The 27,984-nt window shown below is 49.5% G+C and overlaps 2 protein-coding genes and 1 long non-coding RNA gene across 5 annotated transcripts; 1 reads left to right on the forward strand and 2 right to left on the reverse strand.

The window, feature by feature from the left end:
• Positions 1-268: 268 nt before the first annotated feature.
• MATCAP1 (microtubule associated tyrosine carboxypeptidase 1) lies at positions 269-9,760 on the reverse strand. Of its 2 annotated transcripts, none has more exons than XM_083452706.1 (7): positions 9,383-9,760; positions 5,308-5,954; positions 3,759-3,902; positions 3,144-3,276; positions 1,623-1,928; positions 1,198-1,295; positions 269-605 (listed from the first exon to the last, which is right to left on the reverse strand). In XM_083452706.1, the coding sequence occupies exons 2-7, from the start codon at positions 5,881-5,883 to the stop codon at positions 441-443; spliced, it is 1,422 nt and encodes a 473-aa protein (XP_083308832.1). In that variant the 5' UTR covers positions 5,884-5,954; positions 9,383-9,760; the 3' UTR covers positions 269-440. The 2 variants fall into 2 exon arrangements, with proteins under 2 accessions (XP_083308832.1, XP_083308831.1); XM_083452705.1 differs by lacking the exon at positions 9,383-9,760 and adding an exon at positions 7,768-7,895.
• On the forward strand, positions 7,947-20,733 carry LOC310683153. The gene is made up of 2 exons (XR_014514304.1): positions 7,947-8,256; positions 20,519-20,733. It is a non-coding gene; the product is annotated as an uncharacterized lncRNA (long non-coding RNA).
• Positions 13,440-27,965, reverse strand: LCAT (lecithin-cholesterol acyltransferase). 2 transcript variants are annotated; one of them, XM_083452703.1, is made up of 7 exons: positions 27,787-27,965; positions 20,739-20,895; positions 19,788-19,903; positions 18,173-18,268; positions 16,895-17,119; positions 14,900-16,130; positions 13,440-14,564 (listed from the first exon to the last, which is right to left on the reverse strand). In XM_083452703.1, the coding sequence occupies exons 1-6, from the start codon at positions 27,866-27,868 to the stop codon at positions 15,526-15,528; spliced, it is 1,281 nt and encodes a 426-aa protein (XP_083308829.1). In that variant the 5' UTR covers positions 27,869-27,965; the 3' UTR covers positions 13,440-14,564; positions 14,900-15,525. The 2 variants fall into 2 exon arrangements, with proteins under 2 accessions (XP_083308829.1, XP_083308828.1); XM_083452702.1 differs by lacking the exon at positions 27,787-27,965 and adding an exon at positions 24,985-25,153.
• Positions 27,966-27,984: the final 19 nt, after the last annotated feature.

Here is a 27,984-nt window from a genome sequence, read left to right on the forward strand (position 1 = left end):
AGGACAGTCAACCTCCCTTAGAATTGCCTTTTTTGTTTTAGCAGGATCAAAAGTGATGACTGCCAGCCTGCTCCGCAGAAGGGGAACATGCCACATTCCATGTATCTTGAGACATTTTGAAATTACTTTAAATGGCTCCAGATTGGAACACTCAGCAGACCCACCTGCAAAGGTTTCTCCTTGAATAGCTGGAAGACTGCCTCATCCCAGTCTTCATTCACCTAATATTCAACCAGAGACCCCAATAAATAAAGAATAAATAGTAGGCTGTAAGCCAGTAAACTGTTTTCAGCAGGACCACAATCTGACACAACAACTTCTTTGAAGACCCCCAAAGGGCCTATTCATGATTACAGCACAGCCTGTCTTGGGTGACAGCAGCAAAGGCTGGAGGAGCCATAGCCCTCTCCCTCCCTCCCTCTTCCCCCTCAAAGGCCGGCTCATTCTGGCAGCAGCTGTTCCAGTTCCTCGTCACTGAGACAGTTGGTCGCGACAATGTGGTTGAGCTGCTGCATGTACCTCTCTAGATCGTGCATGAAGTGAGGGATTCGAGCCTTCTCCAGCACCCCGTATTTCTGAAGATTACTCACATCTTCGTAGGAGACCTGAATTTATTTATGTATAAGAAAAAGAGCAACTGAAAATTAGCAACTCATTCAAAGATGAGGTTTCAGTCTTCTTGCTGGAAGCCACCCACCCAGAGTGGCTGGGGCAACCCAGTCAGATAGGTGAGGTACAAAAAACATCATCATCATCACTGCAATACCAGAGAGTTTTGTGTAACAGACCAAATTTACCTCACCTGAGAGCCAGTCTGGTGGAGACTCCTACTGAGGGCCAGACAAGATGCATTGTGGGAGATTCACAATCAGAACTCCCTAGTGCCTCTTGGGTTAAAAACAGCCATTTTGAGACAGGACTGTTACAATGATAAAGGGGGAGTGGGGAGAGAATAGACATTCTATGCCCTTTGGAGGAGGATCAAGATGAATTGGAGGGCCTCACTTGGATGGAAAAATTAGGTTTTCTTAGCTGAGGACTGTTAGAGGACTGTGCTGTCCTCCCTTCTTGGTCTCTTCCTGCTCTATCCACCTGCCTCCAACTGGAGGAAACACCAGAAGCCAAGCCAAAGAAAGCCCCCCACAATACACACACATGGGGGGTGGGGGAAGACCACAGAGCAGGCAGAGCTGTTACCTTCCCCAGGGCAGCCAGCAGCTGGAAGTTGATGGTTTGTCGATGTCTCAGGATCCGGAGAATTCCATCCAGGTACACTTGATCTTTACTGAAACACCCTGAAAGAGAAAAACCACTGACACATCCAGCATAAGCAGGACACTTTGGGTAGGCTTTTCCTTTCAAAGTGACGTCCAAATACTGGCAAGAAATATCAGTGCCCAAGAGTGGAGCTGTCCTTCGCAGGTCACCTATACACCATCCCCCAAGCAGCTATCTTCTTGTGATGGTGAAGGGTGGGAGGGTGGGGATTGAGCAAGGAGTCCTAAATCGGAGAGGAATTCTAGCAAATGCTGCTCAAGTGGCCAACCTCCAGAACCCTGAGGGCTGGGAACATTTGCATCTCTCCAATATTGAGCATCCTCATGCCATGCAAAGGCCCTTACCTGGCTCGGAAGTGTCTGTCTGGCCTCTCTTGGCCCGCACACAGTATTCCCAGCGCACCCCAGGGTCCTGCACGTAGCGCTCCAGGTCATGGAAGAGCTCGCAGAAGGACATGTGGCTGGCCCGGTAGACAGTGTAGTAGAGAAGGGCTGCCCTCCACAGGAAGGGCTGCTTGCGGAAGAGGACGCTGTGCAGGCTGGCCAGGCCTTCCTCAGTGGGATTTGCTGGCTTCAAGCCATAGTGCTGGCGACCTTCTGAGCTGTGCCACGGCTGGTGGGCATTGTTGACCCCGCGGATGTAGTGGGTGCCTAAGGCAGAGGAGAGGCATTTCCCCATCATTACTCCTCCTTCACAACTGGCTTGCCTCAGCTTCCCCCCTCCCCCACTTTCCAGTCCTTCGCTGGGTCAATGAATCACAGCGCAAAATAGGACTCACGTCCTGGGTTTTAGGCTGCATGTCCAGGGGTAGGGAAGTGGGTCTATCAAGCGGGTGGGACCACTCCGTGCCCATCACCTGATGCCTTTATGGCATCGGATGACAACTCGAAAAATTAGAAAGCCTTGAAAACCATGAAATGAATCACTTAAAAATGTGTTATGTCAGGCTTCAGGGAATCAGCTTCCTTCCCCATGGCCATAAATGAGGAGATCAAACAAAATGAATTCTTACCAGTTAGTTTCTTTAATAAGCACAGCAAAGGACAAAAGAAAGCGTCAACCCAGAGTGGCGGTGCTCCTAATTAAGGCTTACACCCTCTCCGTCCCTGTTAATCTACGTCACTCCTACGTCTTGTAATTTGAGCTTGTGCCCTCTGAGCATTCTGTTCTGAGACTTTCTGAGCTCTTTTCGACCTTGGGAGGGCAGAGGAATGCTGTCCAGAGACTGTGAATCTGTTAACCCTCTCTCTTCCAGTGTTTCTTCTCCTAGCTGTTCCCCAAAGAGTATTTCTCAGCTTCTGCCTTCTGAACTATGCCCCTCTGCAAACCACTGTTCCAAATCTATCTGTCCTGCTACTCCTGGGAATATTCTGGAGCAGGAGTGGGTGGAGGTGGTGGCTTCCACCATTCCTCCTCAGCATGGTCCCTGATAGTTCATTAAACTAGATAAAGCCTGACTTATTATTAAGCAGCTTCTTTCAGTCTGAGGAGGCTGAAATCTGTTCGGATATAGCAGTGGTATCATAATGGAACTTGTATTAGACATGAGCCTTCCCTTGATTTTCACAGCCAGACAGCATTTGACAACTAGGCCCCTGCCAGTCAGCACCCAGACCCTCCTGCTCTTCAGAGTTCTAGGTCTCTGTGGCACCGAACAGAATTATTAACCCTCTCCAGAAACCAGCCAGAGTTCAGGGCTGGGTAGTCCAGCTGGTACATCCTTCCCTTGGAAGAAAAACTGATGTCCCAATTCCTGGCAGACAATTCTCCACTCTCCTCCCACCCTGTGCTCCTTTAATGCCCTTCCAGGGCACAGAGGGTTGGGGAATGTCCCGGGACTTTGCTCCTTCTTCACGGATCCTGACCTATTTCATGGCGCAACATGCCCTCCAGCCAGTTCTGACGAGCCCCAGAAAGGTTGATGGCTAATGTTGGGCGGCTGTTTTCCACCATCATCACTGCCTGAGACAGCAGGTCCTCGGTCAGCTGAACCACCACCTAGAAGAAGATTGGGGAGCAGGGCCTGTATTTGCACTCTGAATTGAGCTGTGAGGGAGTTCCCATCACAGGGCCCAGAATGGAGAAGAAGCTTTGAAACAGAAGAGGGAAACCACAGGCCATCCATCCATGCATGCATGTGACAACCAAGACCATCCCAGCATTTATCCCCCAAGATTCTGAGCCTGCTTAGGAAACCCAGCACAGCTCTTGGGAGGTAGGTCAGGCAAGGAGCAGCGCAGAGCTCCCATGCAGATTCCCGTCCTGGCAGGACTCCAGTCAGTCCATGCAGTCTCTAGGGGAGAGTCCAGGGCTAGTCCCAGATGTGGCTTCCCACCCTCACCATCCCGGCTGGATGCAACCCCAAGCAATTAATGCCTGGGGCAGGAAGGATTTTGGGGTTTCCAAGGGCACTGCGCAAAAGGCTGTCAGGGTGCCTCCCTGGGGTCATGCAGAAGGTCTTTTGCCAGCATTGGACTCACCTCTCCAGAGCAGCCTTCCTTCTGCATGTACTTCCTGACAATGGACCAAATCTGGCATTTGCTGAGCAACTTCCCTCCGTTGGATGCCTCAAAGTTCTCGTAGGTGCTATATTTCTCCAGCACAGCATCAATGATTCCAATAGCCTGAAACATACACAGCAAGTGAGTTTCAACCCAAAACTGTCTGCTTCTTCTATTTAAAATAACAACAATATTTTTAAAATGTTTTTTGGCTACCAGATACAACGAAAGAACTCCCCACCCACACCTGAAGAGAGTACACCTGATATAGTCAAGATTAATGCATAATGTTAAAGGAGGTCCAACGCAAGCTAGTTGAAGGTGTCCTTCAGGTGCTGGCAACCTGGATTCATTCTGCTTTTTAACTTTGTAGGAATTAAAACTAAAGCAAGTTGAATAATAGGTGTCTGTCCATTAGTTATTCCATTGTTCCTGTGGCTTATTTTAAAAGGCACAATCTGTATGCATGTGTTTTGCCTTTTTCTCCATTATGTGTTTCCCTGGATAACCAGAGACTATCTTGGATATTTATGACCTGTAGACCAAATAGACAAACTGAAGAGCATGAAGGACAGGTGGTTGCCATCATGAGATCACCCCTTCCTCTGCCTCAGCTAGGAAGCCCTAAGCAGCCCAGCCATCAACACAGAGAACTGAGGCCATGTTGCTCCACAGCAGGCAGACCTGGCTAACCAGAGGCAGCAAGCCTCTGTGATTCCTCAAAGTCTGGCAACTGAAGGAGCTGGTCAAGTTTTATTCTAGCCTGGCAAATGTCTTTCAGCTCCCCTCTGCAAAAGACGACTATGGACATCTTCCCTCAGAGGACAGTTGTGAGAATTAACAAGAGGACTCAAAAGTTCTAACACCACCACAGAAAGAAGAAGTAGAAAGTTTGCTCAGCCCAAAACAGGGTAGCACCAGCTGTGAGCAGAAGACCCAATTCAAACTGCCACCATTCCCTTAGTCTCAGCCCTCCAGTCTGCAATATGGAGGCAATGATCCTGACCCAATGTGCAAAGGTACGAGAGTCCAGTCACCCCTGCTGCTTGCCACTGGTCCTAGCACCTGGGCTGCTGAAAGAAGCATCTGATTTCCAAGTTTCAATCTTCACCCTGTTAAATCCCTGAGTCCTGGCATCCCACAGTAAAACACTGCCTGGATGTTGGGGGAGTGGGGCATGTGCTTATGTGTGCCAGGATCAGAGCAGGCTCTCTCCCTCCAGTGGCCTGACTCCGTTTCTTTGGACCCCCTTGCCAAACTAGAATCTAGAAAAGTAGGTGAGCCTCTAGATTCTGCAAAACATTTTGCCCCCCTGCTCCTTACAGGGTTATTGTGAGGATTACTGGTGCACACAGTATAATGCCAGGATGGGTGCAGCTGCGCTCCTGCTGCTGAGACCCAAAGCATCTTTCCTGCCTCTGGGAGGCAGAGACTTGCTGGCTCAGTCTCCTCGCAGCAGAGCAGAGGGAGGAGCAGCCATTTGGAAGAGAATGGCAAAGGCAGAGGGAGCAGGGGGAACTTTTCTTACCTGTGAAATAAACTGCCCAGAGGCCTCTTTGTATTTCTCCAACACGGCTTCAGGGACAGGCTCTGCGTATTCAAACTGGGGGTTGTAGGCGTAGCAGGCCCCAAAGAACTTCTCCCTCTCTTTGTCAACGTTCACCGGCCGCAGGGCCACCAGCAGGCAGGGACTTTTCCTCTTGGCCCCGATGCACCTCTCCGCCTTGGCTTTGGGGAGGTGAGGCAGGGAGGCGGCACTGCGGATCTGCCCCCGCGCGCGGTCCCTCCGGTTCACTGCGCAGATGCTCTCGCTCCGGCGCATCCAGCTGCAGGGATTCTGGAAGGCAGGGCAGAGGCCCACGGGGGGCGGCACTTGGGGCTCTGGGTTCTGGAGGCACTTGGTCTTGGGGGGCGCCCGCTGGCCCGGGCTGGAGGAGTCTGAATCCAGAGAAAGGGAAGGAGAGAAGAAGGGAGGCACCCGCAGCCCCTCATAGGGACGAGAGGCCTCCTTCTTCCCGCTTCTCCGCTGCTGCAGGCCAGCACCAAAGACATCAGGCTGCTGTTCCTGCCGCCGAAAGGACTGCCGACCCGAGTCCAGCACCATCTTGTTTGGGGGCAGCCCTCCGAGGGGATGTCATCAGGCCAGCTCGGAGGATTCTTCGCTCGGAGGAAGCCCTGGCAGCAAAGAAAAGGAGGCACAGGCTTCAGGCTAAGATTCCCTTCTCCACAAAAAAATGGGTAGCTAAGTTTGATCAGAGTCATTAAAACAAAAAGAGAATTTGAAGAGCTCCGCAAGGACCTCTGCAAACTGAATGAATGGGCTATAAAACAGCAAATGCAAATGCAAGTGAAAGCAAGTGTAAAGTGATGAAAGTTGGGGCAAAAAGACTGTTAATTTCACAAGTGCACTCATGGGGTCTGAACTGGTGGTGTCTTACCAGAAATGAGACCTTGGGGTCATAACAGATAGCTCAGTGAACATGTTGACCCAGTGTGCAGCAGCTGTGAAAAACACGAATTTCATGCTAGGGATCATTAGGAAAGGAATTGAAAATAAAGCTGGTAATATTATAGTGCCATTATACAAATCTATGTTGCAACTTCGTATGGAAGAATGTGCCCAGTTCTGGCTACCTCATTTCAAAAAGAATATTGTAGAATTTGAAAAGGGCACCCAAGATGATAATGGAATGGAGCGACTCTGCTATGAGGATAGTTGCCACATCTGGGGCTTTTTAGTTTAGAGAGAAGATGGAAAAGAAGTGACATGGTCAAAGTTTCTAGAATGAGGCAAGGCATGGAGAGTGGACAGAGAAAAGCTTTCCTCCTTCTCTCATAAGACTACACCCCATGGGCTTCCAATGAAGCTGAATGTTGGAAGATTCTGAACGGCCAGAAGAAAGGACTTCTTCAAGCAGAACACAACTAAATGATGGAACTCACTCCCACAGCAACAGCCACCAATTTCAATGGTTTTTTAAAAAGGATTGGACGGATTCATTCAGGAGAAGGCTGCCAACAGCTGCCAGCCACAATGGCTCTGCCCTGCCTCCATGGACAGACTCAGTAATGCCTTTGAATACTGCAGAAGGGGAGAGTGCAGATATTGTGCTGAGGTCCTGCTTGTGGGTTTCTTCCCTTTGGGGCATCTGGTTGGCCACTGTAAAGACAGGATGCCAGACTAGAATGTCTACCATCGACCTGAGCCAGCAAGTCTGCTCTCACGTACTTCACAAGCTGCGAGGCGGAAGGGTGCTGCTGCTGCTGCTGCTGCTGCTGCTGCCAACAGCAACATCTCTCCTTTTGCCTGTTCTCCTCGCAAGAGGCAGCTATGGATGGTGACCCAGTAAGCACCCCCACAGGCTTCGCATTATCTGAAAACATGAAGAGGGACCACAGGTCCTTTCTAAAGTCTGATGTGCTAAGCTTGGCTGCCATTACTCAGTGAGGAAGAGCAGGAGGAGACTCTCAGTGTGTGTTCAGTCACCCTTGTAGTGACTACTTTGCATGTTCTATGGCCAGGTTATTGGCACTAAAAATGGGCTCTAAGTTTCCTCCCTGGCTTTGGGCTTCCTCCCCCTAAGCTCTAAGCTCTACTCAGAGTAGAACTAACACTGGCTACAACCCTTAGCTGTCAGGATCCATCAATATTTCCCATCTGAATATGTTTCTAGGGTCCTTCTGAAAGGCAACTGTATGCTCTGCCCTTGAGCCTGCCGCCACCCACCCTGAGCATGTTTGGCCATGGTAGAGAGAAAGAGGAAGAAGGATTTCTGCATGCAACAGGGAACTGATTTAAGGGATTCCCATCACAAAAAGCAAAAATGGATCTCTGAGCCCTGGTTCCCAGGAGCACCTGGCTAGCCAGAGGGACCTTTAAAGAGCTGGTTGACAAGGGGTGAAGTCAAAGGGCAGAATGGGCAGGTCTAGTAGCCACTATTCAACAGGACAGCTAAGGACTGTGTCTCCATGTCCATGAGCAATATACCTCAGATCTTAGGGGCTAGCTGCTCCTGAGCTTCTCAAAGGCAGGCTTGGCTGGCTGCTCTGGGAGACAGAATACTGGCTGGGGCAGGCCTTGGCCTGATCCAGAGAGGAGATTCTTATGTCATCATAATGGACAGGAGGCAAGCAGGGAAGTGGGGGGGGGGGCAGGAGGACTAGTGGAAACCCCAGCACAGCACAGCAAACTCACACCACTTGCACCATCTGTGCAATTCCACAACTGAAGGCAGAGTCTACCTTCAAGCATTACTGAAGGGAGCAGCGAGCAGGGAGCAGGGAGGAGATGCCGATTCAGCTCCTTGCCAAGGGCACAAGGAGCCTAGGAATGCATCTGTATGTAGGAAGCATCCCTGGAGCAAGGCAAGGGAAGCTGCCCCATCCAGATTGAGCCCCATCAGCTCTGCGAATGGCCTGGGGACCACAGGAATTGCAGGGGCTCAACAGGCGCAGGTTTGCCCAGCATGACCCAAAGGTAAAAGGTAAAGATAAAGGTACCCCTGCCCGTATGGGCCAGTCTTGCCAGACTCTAGGGTTGTGCGCTCATCTCACTCTATAGGCCGGGAGCCAGCGCTGTCCGCAGACACTTCCGGGTCACGTGGTCAGCGTGACAAGCTGCATCTGGCAAACCAGCGCAGCACATGGAACGCCGTTTACCTTCCCACTGGTAAGCGGTCCCTATTTATCTACTTGCACCCGGGGGTGCTTTCGAACTGCTAGGTTGGCAGGCGCTGGGACTCAAAGGTGGCTCTTGCCAAATCTGCTCCCCTTATTTATGGCAGAGCAAATAAGCAGGCTGATGTTTGCTTGTCCTTGCCTCTCAAAAGGAATCCAGGGCTCCTCCTCTCCAAGTAGGGGAAGCAGGTGATTGGAGGGTGCTCCAAAAGGAGCACTTTGGGCTGGGACAGCTGCTGGGGCATCTCCAAGGAGACAGGCAGGCGGTCAGGACTTAGACTATGATTTGGGTGAGGCCAGACCTTATTCTCTGAGCCGGGTGGGAAAGAGCATGTAAACCAAGGGTCCTTGAGGCTACTGTTAGTGAGGTTTCCATGCCTGAGGGATCCCTGAAACCACCGTCAGCCTCCCGTTCAACCAGACAGGACCACGAAATTTCACGCTCTCCCCCATCACACAATAGATCCTGGAGGTTGGGTTTCCCACACCTTCTCCGCAGCTGGATAGCAGCACCTGCAGGAAGACCCCACGCAGAAACAAAAGCCCTGAGACACCCCGGAGCTGAAGCTGCCTTTGGGGAGATCCTGAAGATCAGGATTTCATCAGACGGGGGTCCGGGGGGAGAGAAACCGGGTTCAGACGCCTTGCTCAGCAATAGGCACGTGGGTCGCTAGGTGGATTTCGGCCAGCTGCTCTGTCTGCGCCAGACCCTCCTCGCAGGGCTGTTGTTAGGATCACTGGGGGGTTTGTCCCTCGGAGGCTCACCGGGACTTCTTTGCAGGGGATCGCTTTGTGGGCCCGCAGCTATCCAAGAAAAGCGAGCCCCCGAACCGCCTTTTGTCCTTGGGAACCCCGCCCCGCCGCGAGAGATCCCGCCCGCCGGGGGTTCCCTTCCTCCACCCCACCGTAGCCGCCCCGGTACCTACCCGGCTGCGCTCCCTCCTCCTCCTCCTCGGCCCGCTTGATCGGTGCGGCGGAGGAGGCGCGGGAGGGTCTGCGGGGCGGGCGGCGACGGGGGTGGGGAGAGACAGACCGACAGACAAGGGCTCCGAGCATGCTCAGTGGCGCTGCGGAGGGAGGCGCGCCCGCGCAGCCAGACCCCTCCCCGGGCAGGCGGGCTCCAGCGACCCCCGAAGAAGCGGCGGCGCCAGGGCGGCTCCCGCTCTGGACCAGGAGGAGTCCGCCGCCCTTCGGAAGCCGAACCGGGCTGGGGATCCAGGCGCTGCCCTCTCCCTTCCCCTCGAGGCTGCGGGAAGCCCTTGGAGGGCCGCCCAGGGCAGCGCTTGGGCGAAAGCCTTGGGCGTGTCGCAAGGGGCGGGTAAGCGCGCTCTGCCCCCTCCCCGGGGACCCGAAAGGAGGGCCGCCTCTCCAGTCCCCCCATTGCGCGCATCACCTGATGGCATCGGTGCGCCTTTGTCTCCCAGCAGCTGCCGGCCCGTGGGGTGGGGGTGGGGGTGGGGTGGGGAGTCCCGGGTCCCCGTCCCTCTTCCTCCCACTCCAACGCCTCGTTTCGCTTCTCCTTTTCTTTTTGGGAGCGTTTCATGGCTGGGTATTTTTAAAAACATAAATTGTCTTCAGGGGTGATGCGCCAACTTTAAACATTTTAAATGAATAGATAATTAGGCCGTTTAATCCATTGACCCACTGAAACACAGGCGCTTAATCAACTCGGGTTTCGTCAAGCGGGCGCGGAAGGCACAAAGGCTTTCTTCTTCTGTCTGCCTGGGACAGGGCAGGTAATGGTCCAGATCTCTTCTGCATTGCCTCAGTGCGCCTGCGCTCTCTGGTGCCTTCCTTGCCAAGGCTGGAAGGGTCGGCTGGCGAGGATTAAACCCAGGCACTGCTCAGCGACTCTCAGCTGATCTGCGGGAGGGGGGCGGCGGCATTAAGCTGCAGCAATAAATAGCAACAACAAGCTGCTTTCACTTCTGCCATTGCAGGTCATTCCACCATTTAATTTTAAACTGTCATGGTTTTTTACCAGGTTTTGCCCTAAAGCACAGCCATAAGCTGTATTGTTGTTTTTTTGTCTGCGTTGAAGTGCAATTTCAACAGCAAATCTAAACACAGAAAGAACCAATTCCCTCACACCCTTTCAGAATGAGTCCCTGCAAAGGCCTGACCCCAGGTGCAAAGCAGGGGCTGGCCCAGCTGACTGGGAATTTAACATATCACAAATGTTTGGCAGTGTGTTCTCTTAAAAATTAGCTTTTACAGCTAATTTTAACAAACATTTGCCATTTTATTATGTATTTATGTTATGTATTTTTGTGTTTTTATATTGTACACTGTCCTGAGATCCTCAGAGGAAGAATGGCATAGAAATAAGGCTGTGTTGCCTGCAGGCAACAGCTCAGACCTCAGGCAGAGATGCACAGTTGGGAGACTCAGGAGTGAGGCTGGTATGCTGCTAGTGTTCCGTCAGCCTCCTTCTCACAGGCAGTAGGTGAAGTGGCCAAGTTGGGCTTAGGCAGGTGGCAGCTAATGTGAAGGAATGCTCCTCAATATGCAAGGCCCTGCCAGGGAGGAACTAAGATAGACTGAAATCAAGATACACTACGTCCACAGCATTCCCCTGATCCACCAAGCTTGTAACTCCGTCAAAAAAAGAAACAAGATTTGTCTGGCATGACTTGTCTTTGAGAAACCCATCCTGGGTCTTAGTAATCACAGCATCCTTTTCTAAGTGCTCACAGACAGACTGGGGTGGTGCTGCCCCACTCTTGGGATAAGAAAGGTTTGGAAGGGTTGGGTGGGGTGGCCACTTCTCCTGCAGAAAGGGTGGGAGCTGCCCCCTATCTTGGGTTGGAGGGAGTGGGAGCAGGCTGCTCCCTTATCTTGGTTTGAGGAAGGTTTGGGGGCTGCCCTTTCTATTGAGGTGATATGAGAGCTGCTCCTTCTCTTGTGGGGGTGCTCCTGGTGGAAGCTGCCCTCTTCTCCCCTGGGGGGCTTTGGTGTTAGCTGCCACCTTCCCTTGTGGGGGGACCTGGGAAGGAGAGGGTGTTGGGAGGAGCTGCTTGCCCTCAGGGTCTTCCAGGCACCCTGTGGGCTGAAAGGGAGAGAAAAAGAGAGGGACACTTAATTCATTCATAAAATTATTTTTATACTGCATTGTCTCATACACATGCGTGCATGCACACACACACACACACACACACACACACATTCATTGAAACTGTTTACAGCAATCCAAGCCATAGAATGATTAAGGCAGGCATTCATTAACCCTGTGTCATGAATATAACACATGTGGATAAGTGCATGTTTACAAGGATACAGAAGCACAAACAGTCCCATTCGAGGAAAGAAAGTGCTACTGATAAAATGCCAGTTGTCCTTTAAATTTTAAATCCCCGTAGGAAACAGCAGCCTCTATAGGAAAAATGGTGTAAGTAGCAGGCTTGGCTCTGCAGAACAGCTTGCCGACATCTCATCCATCAAACAGCATGGGGAAAAGCAGAGACACACACCTTGTGGAAGTTGGTATTATTAAATGTATTTCTTAAAGGTGTATACTGCCCTTAATCCACAGATCTCAGGGCGCTGACTACATAAAAATGCAATATAAAAGCACAAAATACATGACAAGAACAGGAACAAAATATAAACCAATACCCATCCCAATAACCAATAACCCCCCACATAATTAATAATGTTATTAATTAAGGCCTATAAACACACTTTTAGGAATGAGAAACATTGTACATGTTTGAATAAAATGGTTTGGTTGTAAATGAAAGCCAAAACAAGGATCCCAGGGACAAAGTAGTCCTGAGTGGCTGTGGTGGTCAGATCAGGGGCAGCCACAATCCCCTGAGTGTGACAGCACATTCTTGACCTTTCCAGCAAACTGCCAATGGGCAATACTAGACCTAACAAAAGACCTAAAGAGGGCTATCTACTCATAAATAAAGGACTATGTGAACAGACACTAATTGTAATAGCAAAGAGATATACTAATGTTGGCCCCAGAGGTGAAAGAGACACTTTGACAGGTCAGGGCTTCAAATTTCCTCTTTTTGTGATATAATATGACCTTGTAGTACATCTTTGGGGAGTGGATTTCTTTGGGAAATAGAACTCTTTTCCCCCAAATATTTTTTATTAATATTCCAAATTTTTAACAAATCAGTACCTAATTACATCATTTTTAATACATTTTTTCCATTAAGTTGACCTCCCACTCTCCATCGTCAATGTGCTCCTTCTGTCCCCTATTTACTGCTTTAATATTACGTTATTTATTTTCAATTCACATTCCATTTCAGATGGAATCTAATCTTAAATCCAAAATTATTTTTAGTTTACATTTTTGTCCTCCCTTATCCCATCTCCCTCAGCTGTCTATTTGTCAATTCCCTTAAAAAACCAAAACAGAATGAAAACAAAACAAATGAGGTTACTCTGCCCCTTGCCACTCTACCTTAAATCATTACTTGTTGTCTCTGTATTATTTCTTTCTTTTCATCTTGCTTGTATGTAAATCTGGATGCATCCTTTCTATCATTGTTCTCCTTTCACCAAGTCCACACCTGACCACCTTGCAGTGTACACACATTAACATATGTACAGACAGAGATAAGGTACATCCAATACTCAATCTTGAGATTACTGAGACCCTGGGAATGCAGCTAAGTCTGCAATCCTGAGTAAGCCCAACTGAACATAGTGAGATGAACTTCTGAGTAAGTATGCATAGGTTTCTGCTGTGAATCCTAAAGACTGACTGACATGAAGCAACCAAGCAGAGCAAGCACAGAAAGGAAAAGATAAAAATCAGCACCAAGCAACCAAAAACAATTAAAAAAAATATATCAAAATGCCTGTGCCGTGATCATTCCAAAACCATTTCTCCTCTTTAAATTAAAAACAAATAATTGTGCCATCCCCAAAGCCCCAGTGTCAGGCATGAGACAGAAAAAACAAAATACATTCATAGAGCTTTCACAAACATTATCTCATAAATCCTTTCAACAGCCCTTCATTCCCATACAGAATTGGTGGAACAGAGGACTAAAATTATTCAGGGGTGTTACCAAAGAGAGAACCAAGAGCAGGGGGAAATATTTCAAGTGAGAGCACTTTGGGAGTACTTTGGGGGGACTTTTCTCTCTCTCTGTGAAAGTTGTCTTAAAACTTTTAGCGTCCATGCGGGTTTCCTTCCTTCCCCAACAGCACCTTCCTGGAAGCAGTATTGGCTTGGGAGATGGAGAGTGGAAGGATCTAGCCCCTAGCCTCCGCATTCACCACACATCAGATAAATCCAACTGGGCAAGTTCAAATTTAGCTTGTCTCCTTTCCCATTTCAATGAGTCCTAGGCTAGAACCTGTTTACTGCATCAGAACTTAGCTGTGCAACTTGCCAAGTAATAAAGGAGAGATATTTTCCACTCGTGGGCAGTGTGCTGTTCTACCCTATCTCGCTAATGTGATTGGGCTCTCTCTTGGAAATTTTCAGGATTACAGAGTTAGTTAAAATGAATCCTGCCTTCCTTTTATAACAATTATCCCTGCCTTCATATAACCTCCCACACCCCTTTTCCTCACCAGGATCTACCTTACCTGGATAGGTGAGCCCAGGGTCACTCCAGGATTAACTGTGCATAACTACAGGCCATAAGTTGGGAGGCCGGCTGGGCAGCTTGGTTGGGGGCTTGGGGTACCTAGACACGGCCTTCCCTTCCTTTAGGAGGGGCAGGCCAGTGAGGAAACTGCAGGCAGAAGTGGCTGTGGCCATGGGTGTGCTAAGCATGTTGCTGATGCCATGCAGCTTGTCTATGGGATCAGGGTGCTGAGGCTGCCCAGGGCAGGGGCCTTGAAGCTGGCCAAGTTCTGCACAGCATAGGGACGTCCTCTAAGAAGAGGGATGTCCTCATCACCACCATGTTTGGCAGTGCAGCCAGAGGTGAGGGCACCTGGGCAGCTGCCCTCCATCTGCCCCACAGCCAACATTGGGGAGCCAAGGCCAGAAAGGGGTGGCAACCAGAGAATGAGAGAAGCCCAAAGCCAACGTGATATAAAGACTGTGTAAAACTGCGGCTTCCAGATTTGTCTTTAGTCTTCCGGAGGGGGGGGGCAGTTGGAGGAGATGGGGAGGATTTTTCTCCCCTCCTGTTATGTACTGGGTTGAATAGGATCCAAACTGCAGCAGTCTGATTGGTCCTAGAACAATAGGATTCAGAATGCAGCAGTCTGATTGGTCCTAGAACAATGCAGCAGTATGATTGGTTGGCAGGGACCACCCAATCATGCTCCAGATAGAAGTGAATCCACAACCTGATTGGCTTACAGTAGAATTCCGGCATTAGCCAATCATGTGCAGCCCATTGTGTAAATAATGTATATAAGGCAGATACTTTGAGGGGACTTTCATTCATTCCTCCTCACCACTATGAGCTGAATAAAGAGCATGAAATCACTTTGCGACTCTGAGTATATTTCACCTCCTCTTGCTGCCACCCCTTTCTGGAAGATGCAGTCAAAGCCAGAAGCCACTGTTGGGCAAAGCCTTTACATGTTGGCATTAGCTCATCATCCTCTTCTTCTGGCTGCCACCCTTCTCGGGTGCCCTGTTAAGCTTTAATAAAATTGATACAGCCTATACTTCTTGTGTTTAATGTGTCTGACGATGTGTATGTCTAGATATACCCACAACTCCATTCATACAATGAAGGGGCTGCAGCCCAGGAAGGCATATGCCATAATAAAATGTGTTGGTCTACAAGGTGTCCCAGGACTCCTTGTTCTTTTTGAATTGAGTAAATAAAGCTCTGGGCTAGTTCACCTGCCTACCAAACTGAAAGCATGCTAGGGGAACATGAACTCTCAGAGGCCCCAACAATCACACCAGCGATGGAAATTTGCCATGCAGCTGTTGGCAGGAGCAATTTGGAGGAGTCTTTCCCTCTCAGAGCAAGCGGGGAGGCAGGATCCTGCAAGGCACCTCTGCATCCAGCTGTGTTGCACATAACACTGTAGACTTTGGGGGGTGGGGGGCACGCATGAGTCATCCTGCTTCTTGTCTATGCAGGAGGAATAAAGTGACCCCAATCTCCTCAGCGCAGGGCCTTCATTTCTCCTGTTGGTCTTTGTGTTGGGTCTCTGAGAAGCCTCTTCCTCCTTTCCCTGCTTCATCTTCTGTAGCTGTGGCTTCCCCAAAGTTTCCCAGCAGGATTTCATTGATGTAGTTGAGGGTGCGGTTGTCAAAGATCATGTTGAGATGCTCCACGCCCGGCATCTCCACCACGTGGACCTTCTGTTCCTGCTGGCCATGCCATCGCTTGCAGAGCTCTAGGCTGCGGCGGCTAACGCTGTTATCCCCATCCCCATACACAAAGTCAATGGGGTCCTCGTAGGGGAAGCGGTCGTTGTAAATGTAGGTTTCCACAGTGGGGAAACCCGTGCCATAGATGCAATACACCTCAACCCCTGGGGCAGGCAGCCCCTTCAGCAGGTCCTTGGTGTCGTTCCACATGTACCAGCCATCCTCAAAGTTAATGTCAGTGAAGAGGCGTTGGTAGTCCCGGTAGGTGTAGTTGAAGGAGGGGGTAGAGATGAAGGCATGGGTCTCGGGCCAAGCTATTGTGTCTGGGAACATCCAGGGGCTGGCTGTGGTCATGCGCTTCTCCTCACGCAATTTGATGCTGGACATAATGGGGATGCCCTGCTCATCACCTGAAATGCAGACCAGCTTGGTATCAACTGCAGTACTGGCATAGACCTCCAACCAATCTCCCAGAAAGCTCAGGAAATGGACTTGAAGGCACATTCAAATCATGTTTCCCACTTCAAAGAATTCTGGGCATTGTAGTTTGTTAAAGTTGCTGAGGATTGTAACTCTATGAGGGGCAAACTACAGAGCCCAGGATTCTCTGAGGGAAAGAAGGAGTTTAAAATGTGCTTTAAAGGTATAGTGCGTACATAGCTTTAGTCTTTTTATGTTTCATACCACACAATAAACCAAGTATATTGCAGTTGAACAGCACACATCTGGAAAACTGCAGGAAAAAGAGACTATGGCTGTGTACATTCTGCATCTTTAAAGCTCAACTGAGTTTTATGGAAAACACTGAGAAATCCCAACACAATCCAAAGAGAAACATCTCCATTTTTTTAGCAGCAATAATAAAAAGAGTGGGAGATGCATCCCGCCCCCCGAGATACTCATGTCTAGATTAGTTTAGCAGGAGGCAATAAAAGACAGTAAATCTGTGCTAGAGGCCTGAGAGCATTTTTGTTTTTAAAAAGTGCATTTAAGCTCCACCCCCATTTTGATAGCCCCACCCCCATCCCTGAGCCTCAAGGGGCCTGGCAGCAACCCCAGACAGTGGAAGAGGAGGGGAGGGGAGGTCACGCAAGTAAGACGTGCACACAGCCTTTTTTTGAGTCTGGAGGGACCAGATATTCCGGCCCACCTCACCTGCTGGCAAGCAACTCACCTGAGGCCAGGACCCTTATGGGCTTCACTGCTCCCCCCCAAGGAGCCCCCAGGGAGATGAAGCCCCGGATGTTCTGGCTTTTCCAGGCCTGGGACTGCTGGAGGAGGAAATAGAGGATGTTGAGGTTTCCCAGGCTGTGTCCAATGAGGAAGACAGGCTTCTGGTAGGCCTTGCGCATTTCCTCCACAAGGCTGCGCAGGTCGCAGAAGTATTCCTCTTGCTGATCTGTGGAGACATAGTTGGGGTTGCTGGATCCGGCCAGCCACATGGCCTTGCTGGCCACCCCAGTGGCCATCCAGGCTGCCCCACGGTGTTGCAGCAGATGGGGCTGGGATGCATCTTTTCCCAGCCCTATTTGGAAACACTGCCATGGGGGTCTGAACCCGAGCTATTCTGCATGCACAGAAGGTCAGAGGTGGAGATTTGCGCAAGGCCTCCTCACGAGTCCTTGCCAGTTGTGTGACTTGAACAGTGTGTTTTTAAAATGAGGTGCTGAAGAGGCTCAGGTCCTTCAGAAGCCACACTCTCCTGTCTGCAAACTCTGACCACTAGTCAGGGAAGCCTGGTGCTTCAGAAGCACCAGATATTGTTTTCTTGTATGTTCCCAGCAGATTGCAAAGACTCTGACCCTCAAACCTGAGGCAGCCTCCGCTCTGCTGAGCAGCCAGAGGCGGTGGAATGTACGACCAGACCTCATTACAGACTTCCAGTTGGTAGAGCATGGGACTCTTCATCTCAGGGTTGTGGGTTCGAGCCCCACGTTGGGCAAAAAGATTCATACATTGGACTGGATGACCTTTGTGGTCCCTTCCAACTCTACAATTCTAAGATTCTGTTTTTTAAAAAAAATCAGCCATGGGAGGCGGGATTTGCACCAGGGCTGTTATGATGGCGAAGGAAGGTAATAGTTGCCCTTTCCTTCTGTGCTGTTTCCCTAAAAGCTGCCTTAGCCACACAGCGACAGGTATGTGTGTTGGGGGGGGGCATTTAAACCCCCCCACTCAAGAGGGCTGCTTTCACCCCTCTCTCCTTGCCTTGACCTCACCGTCATTCCATGGTTGCTAACAACAACAACAATAATGATAATAATTTATTATTTATACTCCGCCCATCTGGCTGGGTTTCCCCAGCCACTCTGGGCGGCTTCCAACAAAATATTAAAATACAATAGTCTGTCAAACATTATGCTTCAGGGGAAAGCATTCCTGCTTCCCACCCCTTGGCCCATCCGCTGAGTCCTCCTCACAGCCCCCTCCCTAGTTACCCATTTGTACTTACCGGGCCCAATCCTCCAGTCATAGGGGGCGGCGCGCACGGTTTGGTCTCGCACATAGCCATTGTTGACGAGGTGCTGCACCAGTGTGTGCATGTACCCTGGAGGTAGGAGGAGAGAGGAAGAGGTTAACAGGAGGGGGGGCAAGGGGAGGAAGGCTGGGTAGGTGACCTGTTGGAGGGGACCACTTCCTGCTCTGAGGGCTCTCTGGGTTGCTCCAAGCCTCATTTGGTCCAGCACGTTAGGAGGCAGGAGTAAGGATGCCAACTCCTCAATATATAGCTCCCCCCGACCCCACCGACTGAAAAAACCCTCTGGTACCTCAGGTATGGGCACAATATCCACTTCCCAAGGTGTGGAGTGAGCAGCTTTTTATTGTTGTTGAAGCAGGAAAAGGCAGAAATTGCACCCTTTTAAAAAAATATTTTCAAGAAAGTAGGGAAACCATAATAAAACACTAAACATACATGTTTTTTCCTAGCTAAAGATTCTTGTATTCTGGTAAACGCCTACAAAAAGGAAATTCTGGACAGTGGGAAATGGTTGGGCAGAGTGGGTGGTGCATCAAAAATTTCTGGAAGGTCCTCTTTCTTGCATGCCTACATTCAGTGCTTTTTTTCTAGAAACACAGTGAAGTTGTTACAGTAAGTGGCACACTTTTTAACAAAAGAAAAAGAAGAGGTGCTGGTACTGTGTATGCTTGAATACCCCCTGGGAGAAAAACACTGCCTACATTACAAACTGAAAGTGGCACACACAGAATACCTTTTTCTAAAGAAGAGGAATGAGGGAAAGCCACAAAAGATCATGAGCAAGGAGGAAGAGAAGCCTTTCCCAGCTAACAGATGCCCCCTAAAAACCCACAACAAACCTACCATAACCTACCCTGCACTCTAGCTCAGAAACAACTTCCCCATGTCACTTCCGAAGTAGATTTGAGTCAGAAGTGGGCACGTGTCATTCACTCAGTAATAAGTCTGTTCCCAGTCATTGCTGGGGGTGGTAATTACTGATTTTCACTAATTGTTTTCTATGCATTTTACTTTAAGAAAGTAAAAAGAAAGTAAAAAGAAAGTGAGGAAGTGTCGTGAAGTGCCCGCCACTCCAAGGGGGAAGAGGAGCAAGATCTGTTTGCTACTAATCCCGGAACAAAACTGGACAAGAATCAACCAGGGGAGGATATTGCAAGGAAGATGACCCTAACCAAAGTTTGGGGGTGGGGAGGAAAAACCACCTTTGCTTCCCAAGGCTCCCTGTTTACTAGCGAGCACTGCAGAAGCATCTTGGAAATGGGCCTTGCTGCTAGATAAGGCAGCTCTCTATGACATGCCATGTAGGGCCCTCATTTTAATCCCATTGTGGAAAAGCCTCTCTTTAGCAATGCTCAAGGCATGGGTGTAGCCAGGATTTTTGTTGGGGGGGGGGGGCAAGCCTTTCATTAGGGGTGCAGAACCTCAGTTTGCTATGTATTTTTATTGATTTTTATTGATGGGGGCAGCGGCCCCTCCTTCCACCCCTTGGCTATGCCCATGGCTCAAGACGACTCCAAGCAGACTGAAGCAGCAAATTTCCTTCCTCCACCAGAGAGATGACTGATTTGCAGGTAGCAATGCTTCCTACCAGCCAGTTTGCTCCTGTCCAGGTATTCCACTGTGTGGGTTTTGCCAAACCCAGGGACTCTGATTTGGACTCCAGGGGCATTGGACACCCTCCGAGTTGTCCTGTTGTAGATCACTCTGTGGGCAGAAGGCAGATTCAGGTGCAAAGCAAAGCAAAACACAACCACCATGCTGGGATTTTCATTCCTGGCTATTAAAATGTCATAGAAAATACTTTAAAATAAATAAATCGTAATGATTACTATGTCCTGCCAACCTAGCTCACCTTGGAAGGGACGAGAGGATCAAACCTTTGTTCCTTTCAGTCTACCTGAGAAGTTCAACATGTGAGGAGGTCTGAGCTGGTTGCTCCGAGCTCAGACGGCATGGCTCTCACAAGCAACTCTTGAGTTCCTATACAAATAACTTTTACCACTTTGTAACAGCCAAGTTTTACTGCCTGTGCAACTTTTCTGACTGATGTATAGAAAAGCACATGAACCTGACCTTTGAAGAGTTTGAAAGTAAACCAGTTTTTAACCAAACATGTGGTCTTTCCTATGCTAGGACAAGAGGGAACTCACAAGGGCCCATATTTTAAAGGTCTAACAGTGTATATTTTTACACTTTACTTGGTGTTGTGATTTTAAATCTTGACTGTGGTTTTCTCATTGATGAGTATTTGCCCCAGGTTGGGATCTTGGCATCCAGGAATACTCTTTTTATACCTATTTTTTTCCTTGCAACCAACAGACTACAGTCTCCATCATTGGCCATGCTGGCTGCTGGGATGGAAGAGAGTTGGAGCCCAATGCCAGCACACCAGGTCCCCGTCCCCTTCCTGTGCTACTTTGTACTTCCACATACTTCTGGCTTCCACCATGGATGAAGCGTCCCTCACCCTGTTTTGGCTCAGTTTTCGCAGACCCTCACAGAATAACAAGCTATAAAGTGGCTTCAGCCAGCGACGTACTTGGTATTGTCAATCCAACAGTCAACCCCAAGAGGCAGGAACATGTTGAGGTTCAGCCAGATGGTGAAGAAGTCATCTGTCTGGCGGTAGCACATCCAGTTCACCACATCCGGCTTGTCCAGCTTGGCCTCTAGTTGGTTTCCCAGGCAACCAGGCACTGAAAGGGACCAGAGAAAGAGGAGTGGTAGCCTGCCTTAGTGGTGCATCTAAAGCCACCTGTGAAATGGACTAAAAGTCCTGGAGAGATTGCAGTTCTTTTGTAGCAACTAAAGAATGTGAGCAGGGTGGGATGGGAGGTTGCTATATTTTCTAGAGGCCCTGCTCTTGGTGCATGGGAATTTAGAACTGATGAAGCTTTCCCCATCATGGATATAAATGGTGGGCAAAGCTTCACCTGTCTATACCTTGGGAACAGGAGCTAGGCCACCAAAACAAGGTGGCAACCATTTTCCTAGCAAAAATGTACAGCCATTTGCCTGTGTGGTGAGGAGAGTTTCTTGCTAGGCGCTCCTGTCCTTGTTAGCCAATTATGCGCCTTCTAGATGTTGTGGACTACAACACTCTTCAACCCCAGCTAGCGCAGCCAAGGCTCATTGGCTATGGAAGTTGCAGCTCACAGCATCTGAGTGTACAATGTTTTGGCCACCTTCTGCTGTAAAGCACCCAGCAAAAGCAAGACACCATTGAGAGTCTTTTTGTGAGGATCTTGCGGTAGGTGCAATGCCTATAGGATATTCATGTCACTCAGGTGTTTTGGAAATGCCACAAGAAAAGAGGATGGTGGTGGTTCCCAGCCCCTCCCAGCCTTTGCTTTATTCCTTCTGAATCTCAGCCTCTGGCCTGTGCCTTTGTCTGGGACAGGGGGATTCTCGAGTTTGCCTCCATGCTGGGTCCTGGAAGCACAAGCAGGCCTGAAGCCAGTTGCTTTGAGGTCTGAGGAAGTTTCTGTCACCTCCTGTGGCCAGCCTGCGCCTTGAGATCAGCTTGTTTACTGATCTTAATTGTTTTTATTTATTTCCAAAACTTTTTTTTTTTTGCTATGGCAAAAAATATGTTTTTAAGTAAGTTAAACAAAGCAATACAACAAAAATAATAGTGCAACTACAAAAAAGCTCAGCATTTCTGGAAGAGACTTAAATCGTTGAGTACATAAGACTACAGTATTAGGGAAGCCAAATTTTGTGCTGTACCTTGTCCTGTGTGTATGTATTTGTTGTATATATGATAAAATCCCACCAAATTTCTTTTCAAAACTTAACACATAAGGATATTCCCAGTAGCTGCAGCCCTGCCAAGTGGTCTTGAAGGACCGTACAACCTGGAGTAAGTAGCAATTACAGGGGAAGAAGAGCCTGCCTGAGCATTAGTTGAATGCTTTAGTCTGGTAAGTCTTTCCACAGGTTACCCTGTGAGACGACGTGCTTATTGCAAAAAGCAAGGCATGAGGAATCACTCCTGTTTGTGTGCTTGGGTGTCCTGTGCCCCCTTAATGTAAAAAATATACCTGTTGATCCCACATGGCCAGAATGCCCGTCTTCCTCCAAGAGTGGCTTCCACAGAGTCTCCTAGTGGATTCTGCCCAAAGGGCAGAGTGAGATTTCAGTCCAAGGGAGCTGCTTTGTGTTTTAGACTCCTGGCAAGGTCTTCCCACAGATGCTCTGAAACAGGTGCCCTGGTGGGATCTGGAGTCCCTTACCTCTGGGGGTTGCAATAATGTGATTTTGCCCATGCTTGTCCTTAATGAACCTGCCATCCAGTTGGAGTCTCAGAACCTGCTGTCCACATGTCAGATGGAACAAGATGGTCATATTCCATACTGTACCACTTTAAGGGCATATGGGGGTGGTGTCATATTTTTGAAAGCTCCCACACATATATGTGAAAAGCCTGCACACAATGAAACTCTGAAGCCACAAAGGATGGGGGCAGCATTGTCATGGCCCACACCATGGGATGGATGTTGCTGCCTTTGGCCTAGCAAACACTCCTATCTGAAGCTAGAAGTAGTGCAGTCCAGGCTTCTGCCACTTTGAGTAATGTTCTCCACCAACACGTGCAACAGAGAAGACTGTACCACTTTGAGCTGTAGGTGTGGAGTGCTATTTTTACTGTCCCCAAATGTAACAAAGCTCTCTGTAAGTTAAGCGCATCAGATCTGGGAGGAAGATTCTGTCAGGGCCCTGGGGTTAGGTTCAGAATGGAGGAGGGAATTGCCCTCAGAGGGGGAAAGTAGAAAGTAATGCAACAAAATACAGAATACAAGTTTAAATGATAAAAGTTGCATTAAATTTGTATGTAAGGCTATATAGGAAAGGCTGGGTTGAATCCCACAGCCCTGGCCCTGTCAAAACCTCTTCATGGCAGGACGCTGGTGATGAGACTGGGGGTGGGGAATGCTTTAAAGACACCTCCTGGTGCTTGTCCTTTTTTCTTATCCTTTCCTAGGAAAACAGGAACCAACTTAGATCACTTTTGCTCTCTGGCCAAAGAGACCATTTTTTCAGAGCGCCAGGCAAACAAAACAAAGTCCGGTCAAGGCCATTCAGTGGGACAAAATACTGTGCAAGATTATTGCAGGCAGGATCAAAAAGGACGGAGACAGGAGGAGATTCCCAGGGGGTGGGGGGGTGGGGGGGTGCACATACATGGGATGGAGAGGCCACTTTTGGGCCAGGAGTCAAAGGTAGCTCACCAGATTCAACACAGGACAGAGGAGGTCCTCTGCCTTTAACTCTTGCATTATGGAAGTGCTGATTTTTCTGCAGCGGGGGAGAGGGAGAGAGCCACCAGCAAAAATAAAATAAGAATTGCCTTCCTAGGTCCCGCCCTCTTCCCAAGATGAAACATTTCAATCCGCTCTACAGTCTCCCACCCCAACCTATGGACAGAAAGGAACTTGCCACCCCAGGATGTCCTTCTGCTCAGCTCTCCCTGGTCTATCTAAGCATGACAATGCTGTACCTCTCAGAAAGGGGAATCAGACACATTTAGGAGTTTGTGCTTGATTAACTTGGAGGCCAAGAAGGAGGAGATGCCAGGCAAGACACACTGCCTCCCTCTAAGCAAGACCCAGCAGCCACACTTCAGCTCAGTTAGGGGGCTCAGGCAGCTGGATGAACCAACAGAGTTTATTCCCAGTTTGACCATCACCCTGCTAAGCATGCATGTCAATGGGTTGCTACAAGGTGAGCTTGTAGCTTCCATGTTAGATGTAAATGGGATAGATCTGCCTCCAGGTACAATCAGATGAGATGGACCATCTCATCCAGCCCCACGCGCTCTTGCCAAGGCCTCCTTCATGTGGGGCAATGAGGGAGAAGCAGGGCAATGCAGGACTCATGGAGAGGTTACTGGCCTGTGTGGTGTAGTGGTTAAGAGCGGTAGACTCGTAATCTGGTGAACCGGGTTCGCGTCTCCGCTCCTCCACATGCAGCTGCTGGGTGACCTTGGGCTAGTCACTCTTCTTTGAAGTGTCTCAGCCCTACTCACCTCACAGAGTGTTTGTTGTGGGGGAGGAAGGGAAAGGAGAATGTTAGCCGCTTTGAGACTCCTTCGGGTAGTGATAAAGTGGGATATCAAATACAAACTACTACTCCTCCTCCTCTTCTTCTTCTTCTTCTTCTTCTTCTTCTTCTAGCGTCTTACAGGAGTGTCAGGCAAGGTGCAGTCAAATGCTGGGAGGACAGAGGAGAGCTTGCAGCCTTTCCTCTGGGAAAGTGTCCCCCACATGCCCTTTCCTCCAAGGTACTCCTCCAAGGGAAATAATAGCATGGCTCTCCTCTAGACCTGGGAATCCCACTAGTGGTTCTGTGACATCACTTTGATCACCGTTTCACCAATCTTCACCTTTATCTCAGACCTATTTGCATACCAATGCGTACCACAGAAAAGGCCAGCAGCCCAGCACTGCCCACATCCGCTTCTAGGTATCCCAGCTGAGCATGTCAGGCCCTGAACTATCCTAGCTGTGAGCTTAATCAGACCCTACAGATCTATCTGATTTGACTAGCATCTTTTCCGTCATCCACGTCTCAGGGGAAGGGGCACTACTGCAGCCAAGCAGCCAAAGCAACCCAACACAGACTCTTCTCAAACCTCACATCAGCCGGCTGTTCACAAATGACCACCCTCAACTATCCCACTGACCCCTCCCACCATGCCAACACTTTGCCTGCAGTGGGGAGCTGGCCTCCCCAGCCCCAGGACTGCCACTGCCCCCCTTGTCATGTGCCCCATGCCAACTTACCAAGCACCACAGGGGGAGTGTTGTTGGAGAGAGCTGCTTCTGGGGTGGTACTGGGTGGGAAGAGCACGTTGAAAAGCCAGAAGGCATCTGCTGGTTGCCAGAGGACAAGAAAAAGGACAACTGCAGCCCCAGCTGAGCTCCCCATTCTGGACTCTGCTCTGTCCCTCCAGCCACTGCCTCTGGTGTAGAAAGCAGCAGCCTTTCTGCTGGAGTACAGTATTTGTAGGAGGGAGGGTGAGAGGGCGGGATGTGGGGAAATCATTAGCAGATTCTGTGCATAGAGCAGCCCCATTGGGCTGCCTGGGCCTCTTTTCCCCAACCGTTCCAGGAATGGGTGGCAGAGGAGACGTGACTTGTCCTCCCAGTATTGAAGGCCTTGTTCTCAATCACCCAAAGGGGTTTGGTTGGCGCTGGAATTTGAAAAAGCTACCCTCAAGTAAGGAGGAAATCTTACTGACTGATTGATATTTCCGGAGTAATCAAAACCATCTGATGCCAGAGATTCCTGTCCATATGACTACAGCTTGGAGCCACAAATGCAGCTTTCAGCAAGACCCCTTCTAAAAGCTTTGCATTCCTCACTGTTTGTCTGCAGGCTAAAAGCCAACCAAAAATGGGACTTCTGTTTGCAGGAAGCTTATGCATACTGTGGCAGTTCAGGGCAATCAGCTGCAAGTATCTGCTCCACACCAATGTATAATCACTTCCTGGCTCAGAAAACAAAGAAAGATATAAAGGTTAAGGTAAAGGGACCCCTGACCATTAGGTCCAGCTGTCGACTCTGGGGTTGCGGCGCTCATTTCATTTTATTGGCCGAGGGAGCCTGCGTACAGCTTCTGGGTCATGTGGCCAGCATGACTAAGCCACTTCTGGCGAACCAGAGCAGCGCACCGAAACACCGTTTACCTCCCCTCCTGAGTGTTACCTATTTATCTACTTGCACTTTGACGTGCTTTCGAACTGCTAGGTTGGCAGGAGCAGGGACCGAGCAATGGGAGCTCACCCCGTCATGGGGATTCGAACCACCGACCTTCTGATCGGCAAGTCCTAGGCTCAGTGGTTTAACCCACAGCGCCACCCGCGTCCCAAAAGAAAGATATACCACATCAAAAAATCAGTGGCACTTTTTGTATCAGTGTAAATTCAGTGGAACATAATAGCAGAGCCCAGTGCATGCTAGCTAGCACCAACTGGTGTGAGCATGAAGCAGGAACTGTTGGTATTATCAGCAAATGGCTTCAAAGCTTCATAAAAATTAAGTGGTGTATGTGCCCTTGAGTGAAGTGTATGTGCCCTTGATGGGGCCGCTTCTCAAAGCAAGCACACATCTCTCTCCCCCACTCCCCACTTGCCCCCCTACACAGTCTGTCAGCCAACTTACTGACTGCCCTGACCATGGCTGTTTTACCATGCTGCGAAATACAAAGAGAGAAACTGACCTCTGAGCAAAGTACACAACTGGATGCAAAGCAGCCAAAGTTGTGCCCCACTCTGGGCTCTCTCTGTATAGGGAATGTAGTGACCTTACCACTTTATTCTGCAGGTTACAGAATCTCAGATAATTGTATTACCTTTGGCTATATGTCAGCTTGTGCAGATGCCTCATACAGAGTCGGAGCACTGAACCCAGCATGGTACTCTCTGACAAGGAGGCCTTAGGCAAAGTACCTTCCCCAGCCTGACTGCATAGGAGACCCCTTGCAGCCTGGCTGCAAAGGATTGCTCAGCTTGCAAAATTTGTACATGCCCCAAACGTATTTGGCAATTTTGCGATGGCTTTTGGCACACCTCTCTTAGACTGCATGTGCCTCACTGCCTACCCTCCAGCAACTGTGTGGGTCAGGGGCACTGGTGAGACCTGGCCAGCCCTTGTGAAACTTAGGCTGGCCAAGACTGGCAAGAGTTTATATAATAGGCAAATGTGGTGTCTCCTGACATTTGTTCTTTCCCATTGTTGCCTTTGGCAAGCCATTTGCAGATTCTTCTCTACCGATATGGAGTGGAGAGTGGCTGTTTTCATTATTTTTATATTGTTATTGCAAGCTGCTTTGATTCCTTTTAACAGAAAAACAGGACCTGAATAGAAACTAAACTAGCATCATTACTTCATGCCCAGAAGCAGCAAAGCTCTAAATGTCAGATACTGGAGGGCATTTGCCACCTTTGTTGTTTCTTGGAAGGTTATGAAGGTGAACCAGGGATGGGGAACTTCTGTGCCCTTCCTAGGTCCCTACTCAGAGCACCCACCACCCATGAACCCCTGCAGGTCTCTCTGCTCTGATCCATCTGTTTCCAAGAGCAGATTAGTTGGAGGGGCACCATTTCAGCAAAACGGGCTAAGTCCCAGCAGGGTTGTGACTTCCAGGATGTGTCTTGGAGCAGGTGAAGATGCCTGGATGTTGCAGGACTTAAGCCTTACATAAAACAGGTGTTGGGATGAGAAGGCTCAGCCTGGCCTGACTAAAAGCAGCCCCTGCAGACCAACAGCTGCCAGTGTGGTCTCTGTGCCAGAGGAGAGGAGCTGCTTGGCCTCTAGGGCTGGAAGGAGTTAGCCAGGCAGGCACTGAGAACCACCGGGGAAGCCAAAATCAACTCCTGAGCCTGAAAGTGCTCAGCACCTGGAGACCCCCCCCCCCCAGCCAGCATAAGCTGGAGAAATGTGGCAGTCAAGAAAAGGGCTCTGAATCTGACGAGAGAAAAGCTTGGCCAGGGTCTCTGCCAAGGCTACCGCCCTCAACCCCCCCCACCCCAGGGCTCTAGCATGGAGAGGGGCGACTCTGATAAGCTGACACCAGCCTTTACCTTCAGTTTTGTAACCCCAGGTTAACGCAGCTTTCCAATTTATCTGTCCTCCGGTAAAAAATAAAACAGAGTTCTGTCTCATGGCATCTCAAGACTTAAAAGAGTAAATATGGCTGAGGCAGGGGAGGATGAGAGAGAGAATGGTAAAGTGTGAGGCCAAATGGCTATGAATTCACAAGCCTCTCGCCTTTCATGCTT

This window comes from Podarcis tiliguerta, assembly GCF_965153285.1.
Source record: "Podarcis tiliguerta genome assembly, chromosome: 8".
NCBI lineage: Eukaryota > Metazoa > Chordata > Lepidosauria > Squamata > Lacertidae > Podarcis > Podarcis tiliguerta.